The sequence below is a fragment of the Dipodomys ordii genome, unplaced genomic scaffold (genome assembly GCF_000151885.1).
Source record: "Dipodomys ordii isolate 6190 unplaced genomic scaffold, Dord_2.0 Scaffold247, whole genome shotgun sequence".
Classification (NCBI taxonomy): Eukaryota; Metazoa; Chordata; class Mammalia; order Rodentia; family Heteromyidae; genus Dipodomys; species Dipodomys ordii.
The window spans coordinates 736,624-750,258 of record NW_012267463.1 but is presented as its reverse complement, the minus strand read 5'-3'; the positions used below and the strand labels follow the sequence as shown (position 1 = coordinate 750,258).

At 35.9% G+C, this 13,635-nt stretch overlaps 1 protein-coding gene across 1 annotated transcript in view; it reads left to right on the top strand.

Annotated features, from left to right (window-relative positions):
* The window catches only part of Itfg1 (integrin alpha FG-GAP repeat containing 1), a 220,033-nt gene that overhangs the window by 125,485 nt on the left and 80,913 nt on the right, over window positions 1–13,635 (top strand). Inside the window, exons 9-10 of the mRNA XM_013036077.1 lie at window positions 6,070–6,164; window positions 8,980–9,152. Of these exons, the coding sequence (XP_012891531.1) occupies window positions 6,070–6,164; window positions 8,980–9,152 (268 nt within the window). The remainder of the gene's footprint in view (window positions 1–6,069; window positions 6,165–8,979; window positions 9,153–13,635) is intronic.

The following is a 13,635-nucleotide window of genomic DNA, read 5'->3' as shown; positions in this document are numbered from 1 at the left end:
TCTGATGCTACTGGATGAAATATTCTGTAGATGTCTGTTAGGTCTAGTTGGCTAATGCAGTTATTTAGGTCTGAGGTTTCTCCGTTGAGTTTTTGCTGGAATGATCTCTTAGAGGCGACAATGATGTGTTGAAATGACCAACAATCAATGTGTTTTTAGGTTAAGTTGTATTTGTTTGATGAAGGTGGGTGCTCCAATATTTGGTGCACATATATTTAGAATTGTTAATATTCTCCTGTATTGGAGTTCCTTTTATTACTATGTAATGTCATTATTTGTCTCTTCTCACCAATTTTAATTTGAAGTCTATTTTATCTGATATTAGTATTCCTACTCAAGCCTGTTTATAGGGGCCATTTGCTTGAAAGATTTTATTCCAGCCTTTCACTTTCAGAATGTTTGTTTTTGTTAACAAATATGTCTCTCACAGACAGCAAGTGGATAGGTCTTCTTTTTGATCCAACTTGTCAATCCATGTCTTTTACTTGGAATGTTAAGTGTAATATTGATATTGAGAGGTAGGACTGAGAAGTGTTTAGTAATCCTACCATGTTATCCACCCTCATAGGGACTGTGTCTCATCATTCATTCCTATATTACCTGGTTCTCTTGTAAGTAGCATTTTCTCTACCAATATTGTTTGTGTTGATTTTCTATATATAGGATGTTTCTAAATATCTTATGTAGTGCTGGTTTTTGTAAGGTATATTAAATAGGTAGGTTTCATTAGGTAGCGATGAAGAGAACACTACGCACTATTCAGGCAGGAAAAGAGAAGATTATTTACAGAACTGCTGTCCCTGTGGTGCATGGTGGAGAGGCATGGCTGAAAGGGAAGGGGCAAAGGGGCAACCCACCCCTGGGCGAGGACTTATCTAGGCCAGGGACAGAAAGAGGTGTGGCGGAGTGGGGGAAAGGTGTGTCCACACTGGATCTGGATTTAAACTCGGGGTCTGGGATCCTCCTAAGGTCAGATGGGAGACATGTGACCAAACAGGATGGGAAGGTAACTGCTTCCAGTTGTGCTAGTTATCTAGGTAACAGATACTGGGCACAAACTTAGCCTAGAGGTAGGGAGGTGTCTCTGTGTGGACCTTACAGTTTGGTGGAGATAAATTGTCTCCTTTTTTTTTTTTATTATGGAATGCTTTTATTTGTCCTATGATTATGAAGGACAGCTTTCCTGAGTGTAGTATTCTTGGTGGGTAGTTGTTTGCCTTTAAGGTTCTGGCTGGTTTACCTTTATAAATAATCTTTTCTCTCTGACAGCATTAAGGGTCCTTTCCTTGGTCTCTGTTAATCCTGTATGGATTACAGTGTGGTGGTTGAATTTTCTTTTCTGGTCTGGTCTGTTTGGTGTTCTAAAGGATACTTGTATCTTAATGGGGCTAGCTTTTTGGATTTTCTGGAAATTCTCTGCTACAATTCTATTAAATATGTGCCCTGTCTATTCAGTTGCTTGCTCTTTGCCTTCTATAATAGATCAGTCTCAAATTAGGTCAGAATTGAAACCTGAAATTCTTGCAAACTTCTTGCTTGTTTCTTGGATTTGTTCCGATAATTTTCTCCTCTTTATTATATCTATTCTGTCTTTAATCCCTGAGACTCTTCATCTGTGTTATCACCTGCTGTAAAGACTTTCTACTTTGAGGTTTCTTTTCCTCCTAATTGTTTTTAATTGTTCATTTTTGATGGCTTCTATCTCTTAAAGTTTTTTTTTCTTTTATGTCTTTAAAGGACTAATTTACGTCCTCCGCTTGTTTATCTGTATCTTCTATCTCATATCCTTTAGCTGGGCTACTAATTTTTCATCAGATTCCCTTCCCATCTCTTAGATCTCATTTAATTTTCTTCTGTTTGTAGACTCCATGAGTTCTATTAATCTTGGATTAGTCTCATCATATTCATGAATTGCCTTGTGTAGGCTTTCTGTCTTCTCATTAATCATATTTATCAGAAGTGTTTTTAAAGCATCCCAAAAACTGTCTTCTATGTCCTTGATTGACTGCTCTATTTTTTGGTTATCATCTCTTGAAATTGAACTTCCTTGACTTGCCTTTTATCTTGCATTTCTGTGCTTAATTCTACCCATTTGGAAGCACTTTAGGTTTTAATTTTGGGGTGACTATCTTCTTCCTAATAGCTTGTTCTCTGCATTTCTAGTTGATTAGCCAGTTAATGGTTTGATATTCTGTTGGGATTTGCTTATCTAGGATCAGATTTTGTTGAGAACATTAAGTGTATGATTACAGTTAGTTGTGGTGAGATACTGTACTATTTGACACTCTTCTATCAGTTGAAAGAAATTGAGGTTTTTCAGCAGGCAAGTTTTTCAGTGAGAACTATGTGTAAGAGAAGTCTAATGTCAGAGAGGAGTTAGATGAAGGAAGAAAAAGCTAGTAAATGGTTGCAAAAGAGGAGACAGACCTTATAGTCTGCACCACTGAAGAAAATAAAGTTGGAATTCAATGCATCAGATTCCCTAAAGACTAATAATGCCTACTCTTAAAAAGCCTATATGAGTTGTAGGTATTCCTCTATCTAAATGAACCTTTATTTGGGGGTAGAATAGGATATTGTGGGGAAAAAAGCAGATTTGGTATATTTGTAATTGATAAGTAATTCAATTTTAAGAATCAATATGAACCAGTGCAAAGGAAACAAAAGGATCCAAAGCCACAACAGAACAAAATGTATAATCAAAAACAATTGCAAATTTAAATACACCTTCGCTTTTGGTTGAAGAAGGGTTTTATGGTGCAGAATATTTGTATTCAGTGAGTAAGGGTCGGGACAAACCAAATGAAACTAAAAAGATAACAGGAACAACAAACAACAGAAACAAAAACAAACAACCAAACAAACAAAAAGGGGCAAAAGAAAAAAAAAAGAGAAACAAAGAAAAAATAATAAAATTGAACTATCAAAAATGGAAATATGCACACACAACTAAGAAATAAGCTGAGTAATCCTGTAGACTATAAATCAAAGACCACAAAAAATGAGTTTTCCTTCTTTTGGGGGAATCTTGTGTGTCCAAAAGTGTGGTGTACATGATCATACTGTAGTCTCTGCTTTAGTAGCTCTCTGAGATCTACAGCTGTCCTTGTAGCCTTGGAGCTCCTAAGTACAAAGGGAGGAGGCATCTCTGGTGGTTGTAGTTTGAATTTTGCATGCTTAAGTGCAGGGGGGGCTGGATTGTACTTGAATTTTTAAGCCTTGGTGATATCCAAGTGTGGCTGGTACCTAGATTTCCACTCTCAGTACAACTGGGAAATAAACTAGGTTTTTAAGACCTGTTTGTAGATTTTCAAATCAATGATAAGATGAATTCACTAATCAGTTTATGTGAAGAACCTTTAATCTCCAGAAGTACACTCTGAACTTCAGAAATGGAGTCTACAGCATTCCTCACAGCCTAGATTAGGCTGTACCAGTGATTGGAGCTTCTTAGTTTACAGATAAGAAATGGCTCTATTGGCAGCTCAGATTCTTCAGTGTATGTGAATGTGAGCAGGGATGTGGTGTAACTGGAATCTTTAGAGTTTACTGATACAAAGGCACTCTCAGTATGACCTAGAAATAAACTATGTTTTCTAACACCTATCTTGACTTTTTGCAGTGAGGTTTTAAGAGACTTTAGGTTTTGTAATTCCAAAGTGCTCTGCTGGCCACAGAATTTTTATGCCTTCTGACCTTGTCAATCACTGCTACAGGGGAGGGGAGCACCCACCACTGCTCTTTTGTCTGTAGTCAGAGAGGGGTGGTGAAAGGTATTAGATTTCTTTGCCCTTTTCCAATATGGTGCCACTTCTCCATTCAGTGTTCCTAGCCAGTTGCTCTGGAGGCCTCTTTGCTCATTTCAAAAATGGCACACTTCTCTGGTGGGGGAAGCAGTTCCTGGTCAGATGCTATTCTCCCTGGTGGAGATGTCTTTGGCCGGTACTCACAGTTCCCGGTGATGGTTCACACTCTCCAGCAGCATAGTAAATCAGCTCTGCATCTGGAAGTGGCCATTTGCTATGTGTATTCCCATTTTGCCTTAGTATTGATAAGCATTTTTTGGCGCTTCTTAAAAATAGAGCACTCAAATCTCTATAACTCTTTATTAAAAGTTTTTGGGCCAGTGTGGCTCACGCCTGTAATCCCTAGCTACACAAGAGGCTAAGATCTGAGTACCATGGTTCAAAGTCAGCCTAAGCTGTAAAACTAATCACCAAAAAAGCCAGAAGTGGAGCTGTGGCGCAAATGGGAGAGTGCTAGCTTTGATCAAAAAAGCTTAGGGACAGTGCTCTAACACCGCCACTACTACCACCACCACCACCACCACCACCACCACGCCAAAAAAAATCTTGAAAATGAGTGACATTGATCAAGATGCATTTTAATCATAAATTGTTTAGTTGAATGGCAACTTCTTTGTACAATTACTTGTAGAAAATAAAATATCTTTTTAAAGTTCTTAAAAATATGAATAAAATTTGTCTAACACTTAGAATGTCAAATGTGTTACTATTAATACACTTCTTTTTTTCTCCTATATCAGCAGTGATAATTATGTGAACAGAAGCCACCATTCTTACTTTTTGTTGATTAGGCTCCATTAGTTTTACAAGGGGATTCATATTTTTAGGTCAATTTATATATATACAGTGAATTTTGATCAGTCATCTTCTCCATCATTCTACCTTCCCCTCCTCCCTCCATTCCCAGACCATTCTCAGAAAGCTTCCTTGTTCCACTTTCATGTATATAGAGTATTTTGATTATATGTGCTTTCCTTCACACCTACTCTCCCTAGCACTCACTCTCTAGACAGGATATGTTTTACCTCCTAATATCATTTTTGTTAAAGCAAAGATTAACTGTTCATTGCTTTGTGTGATTCCTAACACATGTATATACCTTACTTTGATCAGGTTGATCATAGACAGACAGACAGACAGACAGACAGACAGATAGAGATCCTGTATATGTTTATATTTTGTCTTTTAAGTTCAGTATTCAATTATGAAAGAAAACATGATCTTTGTCATTCCAAACCTTGATTATTATTTCACTTACTATGATTATTTCCAGACCCATCCATTTCCCTAAAAATGATGTAATTTCATTCTTCTTTATGTGTGTCTGTGTGTGTATACACCACATATTTTTGGTCCATTCATCAGTTGTAGGGCGTATGGACTGTTTCCATAGCTCAATTATTGTAAACGGTATTGTTGCACTATAGTTCTGTTTTGGATTCTAATTTTAGTACTATGCTATATCTTACATTCCCATCATATGTGTGTAATGGTTCCTTTCCCCACATTCTTGCCAGCATTTGTCATTGTTTGTTTGTTTGTGTTCTTGATGATGACCATTCTAAGTGGATTGATAATGGAACCTCAATGTTGTTTTGATTTTCATTTCCTTTATGGCCATGAATGTTGAGCATTTCTTTATATATTTACTGTCCATTTGTAGTTCTTTCTGTCCATTTGAGACCTGGTATTCAATCTTCAAAAATATGCACATTGATTATTTTAACACTGGAGCCTGGAATAATATCCCCCTCCAATATTTGATATAGATCCACAGAAATGTTAGCAATTTAAAGCAAGACACAATCCAGATAGTCGCAAGGACCAGAATGGTTTCTTTTTTAGTTGAGTCACATTCATTATAAAACTATGTGTGAGACCAGGGACTGATGGCTCATGCCTGTAATCCTAGCTACTCAGGAGGCTGAGATTTTAGGATCATGGTTCAAAGCTAGCCTGGAAAGACAAGTCCATGAGACTCTTATCTCCAAGTAACCATCCAAAAACCATTAGTGTAGCTTTGGCTCAAAGTGGTAGAACACGAACCTTGAGCACAGAAGCTCAAGGACAGTGCCCAGGCCCTGATCAGGGCCCCATGAATGACAAGCAACAGAACTGACAAAAAAAATTAAAATCTTCAAAAGCTATATATTTCTACTTTATCCAGATTCATTGAGTCTTTAAGCAAATAAAACTTTAATCTGCTATACACCCACACCTTGTTTTGTGGCTATCAATGAATTCTTCAGGTTTCTTTTGACAGATGGAGATGGACACATGGACCACTTGCTGCCAGGCTGTGAAGATATAAACTGCCAAAAAAGCATCATATATTTAATGAGATCCAAAACAAAACAGGTATGTTTGCTTGCTTTTTAACACAAACAGGTTATATATTTGAGGAAAATCCTCAGAGGTTAAAAATACACCTGAAGAATTAAAAGAGAAAATTCAAAATTAAGTTATTGATTTCCTGTTTTTTAAATTAATAGAATTCATTTAAATCTATTTTTACTCATTTGTGAAAGCAGAAAATTCTGCTGTAGTTATTTCTGGTACAAGGAAACCATTCTGGATCCTGTAATTAAGCAAGGTATGAACATTTTATGTTTAAGATGTGGTAAAATGCACAATAATAAAGAGGTATGAAAAAATATCATGCCTGTTTTCAGAGCTAGTTCTTCCTTTTATTTGTAGTATCTATATGTATTTTACTTCCTCATAGAGACTTTTAGCCTATCATTCATGGGGAAACAATTTAAAATCTGAATCACAATGAAGAAGTAACATGGGCATGATAGGTTTTGATAGGTGTAGTGTAATTAATCAGCTTTACTTTCAGGGGAAATAAATAGTAGATTGAGGTGTTGACTTTTATAGCTCTTAAGGATGGGAAACATCACATTTTATACTCAAACAGTAAAGAAAACAAATGTTAATACGGTACAAATTCTAAAAGCATTTAACTATTTCACCCACATTTATTAACTGAAACTATTTTTTTAATTCTCTGATACTGATTTCTATGTAAGTAAATTTGGTGATTGTAGCCTGTCTTAAAGTGGCAGACTATAATATTTTCAGAGTCTATGGTCATTTCTCTTCCAGGAGGATAAATATCACAGTTCCTTGGTGACTATTATGGATGTCACTTTAAGTGAAAAAAATCCTTTTTTTTTTTTGCTTTAATGTAATTACCCTTATTAATAAACATTAATAAAACATATATGATGACTTCTATAGGACTCTAGGTATTCATACACAGTCAGACTGTGTTAGGGGAAAAACCCATAGGCATACCCCTTTGAACATTTGAAATATTATTTATCAAAACAAATTCCAGGATATGCAAACATGGGTTTTTTTGTTGTGGTGGTGGCTGCTGTTGGTAGAGGTGGTATTTGTTTTTGCATTTAGGGTTTTTTTTTCCCCTTGTGGGAAAGAAAGGAATACAAAGGGAGGTAGGAAGGGTAAACAAATGCATATAGTTAAGTATGCACTTGGTGGAAAATGAATCCTGTAACTTGTGGAAGGGATGGGAGGAGGAAACTGGGGGAAAGCAAAAGTAGGGGTGACATTGTCCAAAAATGAAATATACTCATTACCTGATTAATGAAATGGTAGTCTCTCTGAAGAACACCTTAATAATAACAATAGCCGGGCGCTGGTGGCTCACGCCTGTTTTCCTAGCTACTCAGGAGGCTGAGATCTGAGGATCGAGGTTCAAAGCCAGCCCGGGCAGGAGAGACCAAGACCGTGAGACTCCTATCTCCAATAAACCACCAGAAAACCGGAAGTGGCGCTGTAGCTCAAGTGATAGAGCGCTCTCCTTGAGCTGAAGAGCTGAGGGACAGCACTCAGGCCCAGAGTTCAAGCCCCACGACCGACAAAAAATAATAAAATAAAATAAAATAATAACAGTAAAATTATACTTTTTTTAAAGTTTTCATTTTTCTTTTTCAATGAAAAAGGAAAACTTACAGAATGTTAGAGATACCCTATTTGGTAAACTCTTTTCAAGAAACTATTAATACAGTTAACTTATAACCCTAGTGCTTATTAGTAAAACAAATTACATCCCTAGGCATTTCTGGCATCCCTGTCATTTCAAGTTAGCTGTTCACCCATCTACTGAGACATCTTCAAGTTATATACCAGATCTGAACTCCTACTAATTGTGAACACACATATAATTTTAGTAGCTTGATTTCCACTCTTCAGATGTTCAGTTTTATATGAATTTATTAGAATGAAAATCTTTGCAATCCAAAGAGAAGTGATTTCCGGAATTCCTTTTTCATTCAGTCTGTTCTCTCCTTATAATCAATATAAAAATAAAGGAATTAACTAAAAATTTAGTTTCTAGCTATTCTGGTATCAGAGCATACTTGTCAAGTCTCATAAGTGCCTGGCAGTTGAGATTGGAGCTTGGCAGGCTTGGTGTTTGGAAACCCACAGGAGCTGTTTGGCTTGCTGCTGGTGACCAGTCAGCACAACAGGAGAAAAAGGGAAACTCATCATGTTCTTTCTTTCTAAATTAGTTCCCTGAAAGGATATCGGTATTAGAAAGATTGAGTTTGCTCTAGTTCTTTCAAATATTGATCTGAGGATATATTTCCACTTGACATAAATTAACTTGGGTGATTCAGCTAAAGGAATATTAAGATTAGTTGATTCCTACTAAGGGTTTATGCTTTTATGAAAACCTTTCTGTTCTGTGTGCCAGTTATAACAAAGATGACTAGGGATACATTCCAAGAAAATATGCCTTTTTTTTTTTTTTGTCGGTTGTGGGGCTTGAACTCTGGGCCTGGGTGTTGTTCCTCAGCTGGTCAGCTCAAGACTAGCACTGTACCACTTAAGCCACAGCACCACTTCCAGTTTTCTGGTGGTTTATTGGAGATAAGAGTCTCAGGGACTTTTCTGCCCAGGTTGGCTTTGAACCATGATCCTCAGGTTCCTGAGTAGCTAGGATTACCAACATGAGCCACGGTGCCCGGCTTCAAGAAAATATGCCCATTCATCAAAATAACTTGCAATACCCTTCTATATTTTGAAGTAGAATAAAACCGTATTTATCTTATTAACTTTAACGAGATGAATCATTTCTTTCACAAGTGCTGGATGTTTTTCTAAAATACACATGAAGTCTCTGTTTTCTCCCAATCCATAGTGGGTTCCAGTGCTACAAGATTTCAACAATAAGGGCACACTCTGGGGCTTTGTGCCCTTTGTACAAGAAAAACAACCAACTGAGATACCAATTCCAATTACACTTCATATTGGAGACTACAACATGGATGGCTATCCAGATGCTCTTGCCATACTAAAGAATACATCTGGAAGGTATGGAAATTAAGTCAAGTGAGAAATACTTTTGAAATGTCTTCATTGTGGTGATTTGTAGTTGGCTAATACCTAAACATGGTCTAATCCCTTAGGTGAGACACGTAATAATGAGCTCAGATCCTATCTAGTTGTTTGATGCCTGAACTTATCCCACCACCTAGAAACCTGTTCTTTATCTGTTTTAACTTCTGTGAAACAAAAGTGAACAGATAATCTGAGATAAAGTGACTTTTTTCATTCAACCAAACGTTCTTTTGAGAGTAAGGATTTTTAATAAACAAATGGCCCAATTACAATCTAATATGGACAACAATGGTGGTATTGTGCAGTCCAGCACTATCAGTATGACCTTCAACAAATCACCTAAAGTCCTCCACTATAAAATGAGATTAATAGTCTTACCTCTAAATGTACTCATTACCTTGCTCATGTAATTGTAACCCCTCTGTATGGTATTTTCACAATAAAAACACTTATTAATAATTTAAAAAACATAGTCTTTCCTCTGGCATAAGTAAAACTAACTGGACCAGTTACTGTTACTATAAAGTTTTTACTTTGTATAAAGTTACATTGCTTATTGGCATTGGAAATTCTGACATGATTTTTAGTATCTATCTATCTATCTATATATATATATATAATATAAATATTTATATTGTTAGTGAGTATTGAAAACTAGTTATTTTTAAATAAGTATCAATAATTGCACTAATATAGTTGCCCAAATGTTGACAAATTTATACATTTGGTTACCTAAATTTTCGTTTTTGATTGTAATTGAAAGTATGATTTCATATCAAGAAAAACATAATAGAAACAGTTTTCATATAACTTTGCTAACTTGGGTGCAGTTGGGACCTTATACTGACAGTAGATAGGTACTGATTTCTGATAATAGTGTAAGTACATCTAAGGCAGTTTTATGCAATTTTTATTAGAAAATCATATTTTATTCATATTTTAATCCACTTGTTTTTATTAATCAGGTCACTTATTTCTTTAGTCAACATAGTACCATTTCTTGGATTTACTAAATTTTAATCCTCAGGAAGCAGAAATCCAATTTATTAAGGTTAGAAGCCAGCCCAGGCAAAAATAAAAAAGTCCTTGTGTCTCTATCTCCAATTAAACAGGAAAAAAAGGGACTGGGGGTGTGATTAAGTGATAGAGTGTCAGCATAAGCAGATAAACCAAATGAAAGCACTTGCTTTCAATCTTGAAGCACTTGAATTCAATCAATCACCTGTATGGCAGTAAGGCCAAAATAATTTTTTATTGCCTCTTAAGCAGAAGTAGCCAATATGTAACTTTTTAAAATCAGTTGTTACAAGATTTTCTCTGTGTGTCAGTACTAAGAATTAAACTCATGGCCTTAAACTTGGTAAGAAAGTGTTCTTTCACTTGAGCCACTCTCCACCTCCCCCGCCCCAACCCTACTTCTGATCATGTTTGTTCAGTAGCTTCTGTAACTCAAGTTAGAGATGATATTTAATCAACCCAATGTGATAGGACAAAATATAGAATTGCTAGATGTTTGGAAATTGTATTCTGAACACAATTGTATTCTGCCCCATTGATGAAAAGTTCATACTGTTAGCTAATCTTCACTGACCAACCAATTCCAGCTTCAGTGGCTAAATTTATGGAGATTAATTTTTTTTGCAATAAGGTTGTTTATTAAACTGGGCACTGGTAGCTCATTCCTGTAATCCTGTAATCCTAGCCTCTCAGCAGGCTGAGATCTGAGGATTGTAATTCAAAGCCACCCCTGGTAGAGTCCACAGGCTGTTGTTAATCTCTAATTAATCACAGAAAAATCCAGATGTAGCACTGTGGCTCAAATGGTAGAGTGCTACCCTTGAGCACAACAAACTCAGGGACAATGCCCAGACCAAGAGCTGAAGCCCCAGGACCTGAAAAAAAAGATTCTTTATTGTTCTGCTGTACTAATTCCTATGCTGAAGTTCTTAGTACTGTACTAAAATTTAAAAGAATCCACTAATTAATTATGATAAGAAGACTGGCAGGCTTTGTAAAATCAGTTGGAAACAGCAGTAAACATTATTTACTTTCTCAGTTTGTAATCAAACTATTTATAATAACTACTGCATAGTAAATTCATTTGACATAGTTACTTTTGAAAAAAACTTTTCTACAAATCTATAAGTACAATACCTTCATGTTTCTAACATTGTTCGCCTTGTTTAAGTTGTCTCCTTCCTTTCATTCATGTCTGTGTTTATTGGAATGGCCCAAAGAACAACATTTACTTTCAGTGGTAAATTTGTCTATTGATATTTTTATTTTGTTTTTATATTTAATTCCTCCTTGTTTTGCTTTCTTCATGTTTATTTTCATTTCTTTTTAGTTTATTATATATTAAGCTAACCTATTTTGTTTTGTAGAACTAAAGGCTAGTGAGCCAAATCACCAGGCCATAAACTAAAAATTTATAAAATTTTAATACTTCCTTTATAATTGTTTTTTGTTTCTTTGTGCTTTTTGGCGGGGAGGAGACGTTGGTTTGTTTTGGTCTTTTTGGTGTGTGTGTGTGTGTGTGTGTGTGTGTGTGTGTGTGTGTGTGTGTGTGTGTGTGTGTGTGTGTGTGTGTGTGTGTGTGTGTGTCCACACGTGTGCGGGCCAGTCCAGGAGTTTGAACTCTTAGTCTCTAATTAACCAATAAAAAGCCAGAAGTAGAGCTGTGGCTCAAGTGGTACAGCACTAGCCTTACGCACAAAAGCTCAAAAACAGTGTCCAGTCCCTGAGTCCAAGTCCCAAGACTGGCACACGTGCACACGTGCATGCGCACACACACACACATACACATGAGTGCATGCGTTTGGACAACAAAGTCATAGCTCTGTAAATATGAGCACAGATTTTAACTATGAAGTGATTATTAATACTTTCACTAATGAAAAAAATCAGATGACTTCCTGGAGAGGTAGAATTTGTAAAAGACTAGAAAAATAGCCACTCTAACAGGAATCACTTTATATTTCATTTTACTTTACTCTTGTTCTGCTTTCCAAATTTACTATATCACAGCATTTGTAATGATATGTATTATTTTTCTTTGGAGGAATCACTTGGGGCAGCTAGATAACTATATCCAATTGAATGGCTACCTTTTCAGTACTTGGCACCCATGTGGAAAATCTGTTGAAGTGAGTCACTGGGTGATTCTGAGTCTATCATGTGTTATAGTCTAATAATAAAAATCTAAGTATTTAAAGGTAAAAAAATTTTCTAATTGATACTCTGAAATCAGTCAGACAGCTCCTTCATTCTTATACTTATTTGGGAAGTATTTCTAGCCCAGTGATTTTTCTCAATCAACACAGTCTCAGTAAGGTATTTAAAGATTTGACCTTATCATATTAGAATATATTAGCTTCTGTTTTCTTAAGTTTGTATTCCATTATCTCTCAGCAAAATATTTATCAAAAATCAATTTGAACTCTTGATATTGGGAAACGGGTTGTCTTGAGGACTTTGTTTTGTTTTGCTTACTTATCTGTGTGTTTTCCTCTTATTTTTCTTTTAATAAATCTTTCTGGAAATGAGTTCTATTTACTTATTTTTATAGAGTACATAGAGTTTTATACCCTAAGACTTATTTTTAATTTGCACCCAGGATTTTTAGAGCTAAAAAGAAATTTAGAATCATCATAATGAGTTAACTGTGATTCAGGAAGATTGAATGATTTAAGAGCATTCAGTAATAGAAATAAATGGATTACATAGTTAGAAATAAATGCAGTCGATTGTGCTTCCCATTATGGAATACCAAGTATTTATTCATTTGAGTCTTTGACTAGAGAGGAACATACATAGGAGCTAACATAGGAGCTAACATACAGAAGAAGTAAGCAAGATATCCTATCCTCATAGCATTTCAGCCAAATGGTACAGTTCTTTGGTAAAGTTGGCTTAAGTGCTATGAAAGAATACTGCAAGATCAATGAAAATGTATAACAGAGTTTCCAAGTACAAAGCATGATTCACTAACAGGACTTCCTTGAGGAAATGATGTCAGTTCTTAAAGTTCTTTTATGTGCATGGCACTATCACACAGAAAAGAACTGAGCAAACACAGACCAGGTATTCTAGAAGAGCTATTAATGCTCACTTAAAACCTTAAGTTGAATAGACATTTTTTCCAGAGAAGATATACAAATGTCCTAAAAACACATTAAAAAGATAGTAAAACACAAATCAAAACCATAGTGAGATACTACTTCGCTTCAACTAATACCTAAAAGTCAAAAATTCAGCTAATGTGGCCAGGCCAAGTATTGGTGGCTTATGCCTGTAATCCTAGCTGCTAAGGAGGCTGAGACCTGAGGATGACGGTTTGAAACCAGCAAGGGCAGGAAAGTCCATGAGACTTTTATCCCCAATTAACTACCAGAAAACCAGAAATGAAACTGTGGCTCCAAGTGGTAGAACACCAGCCTTGAGTGAACAAGCTCAG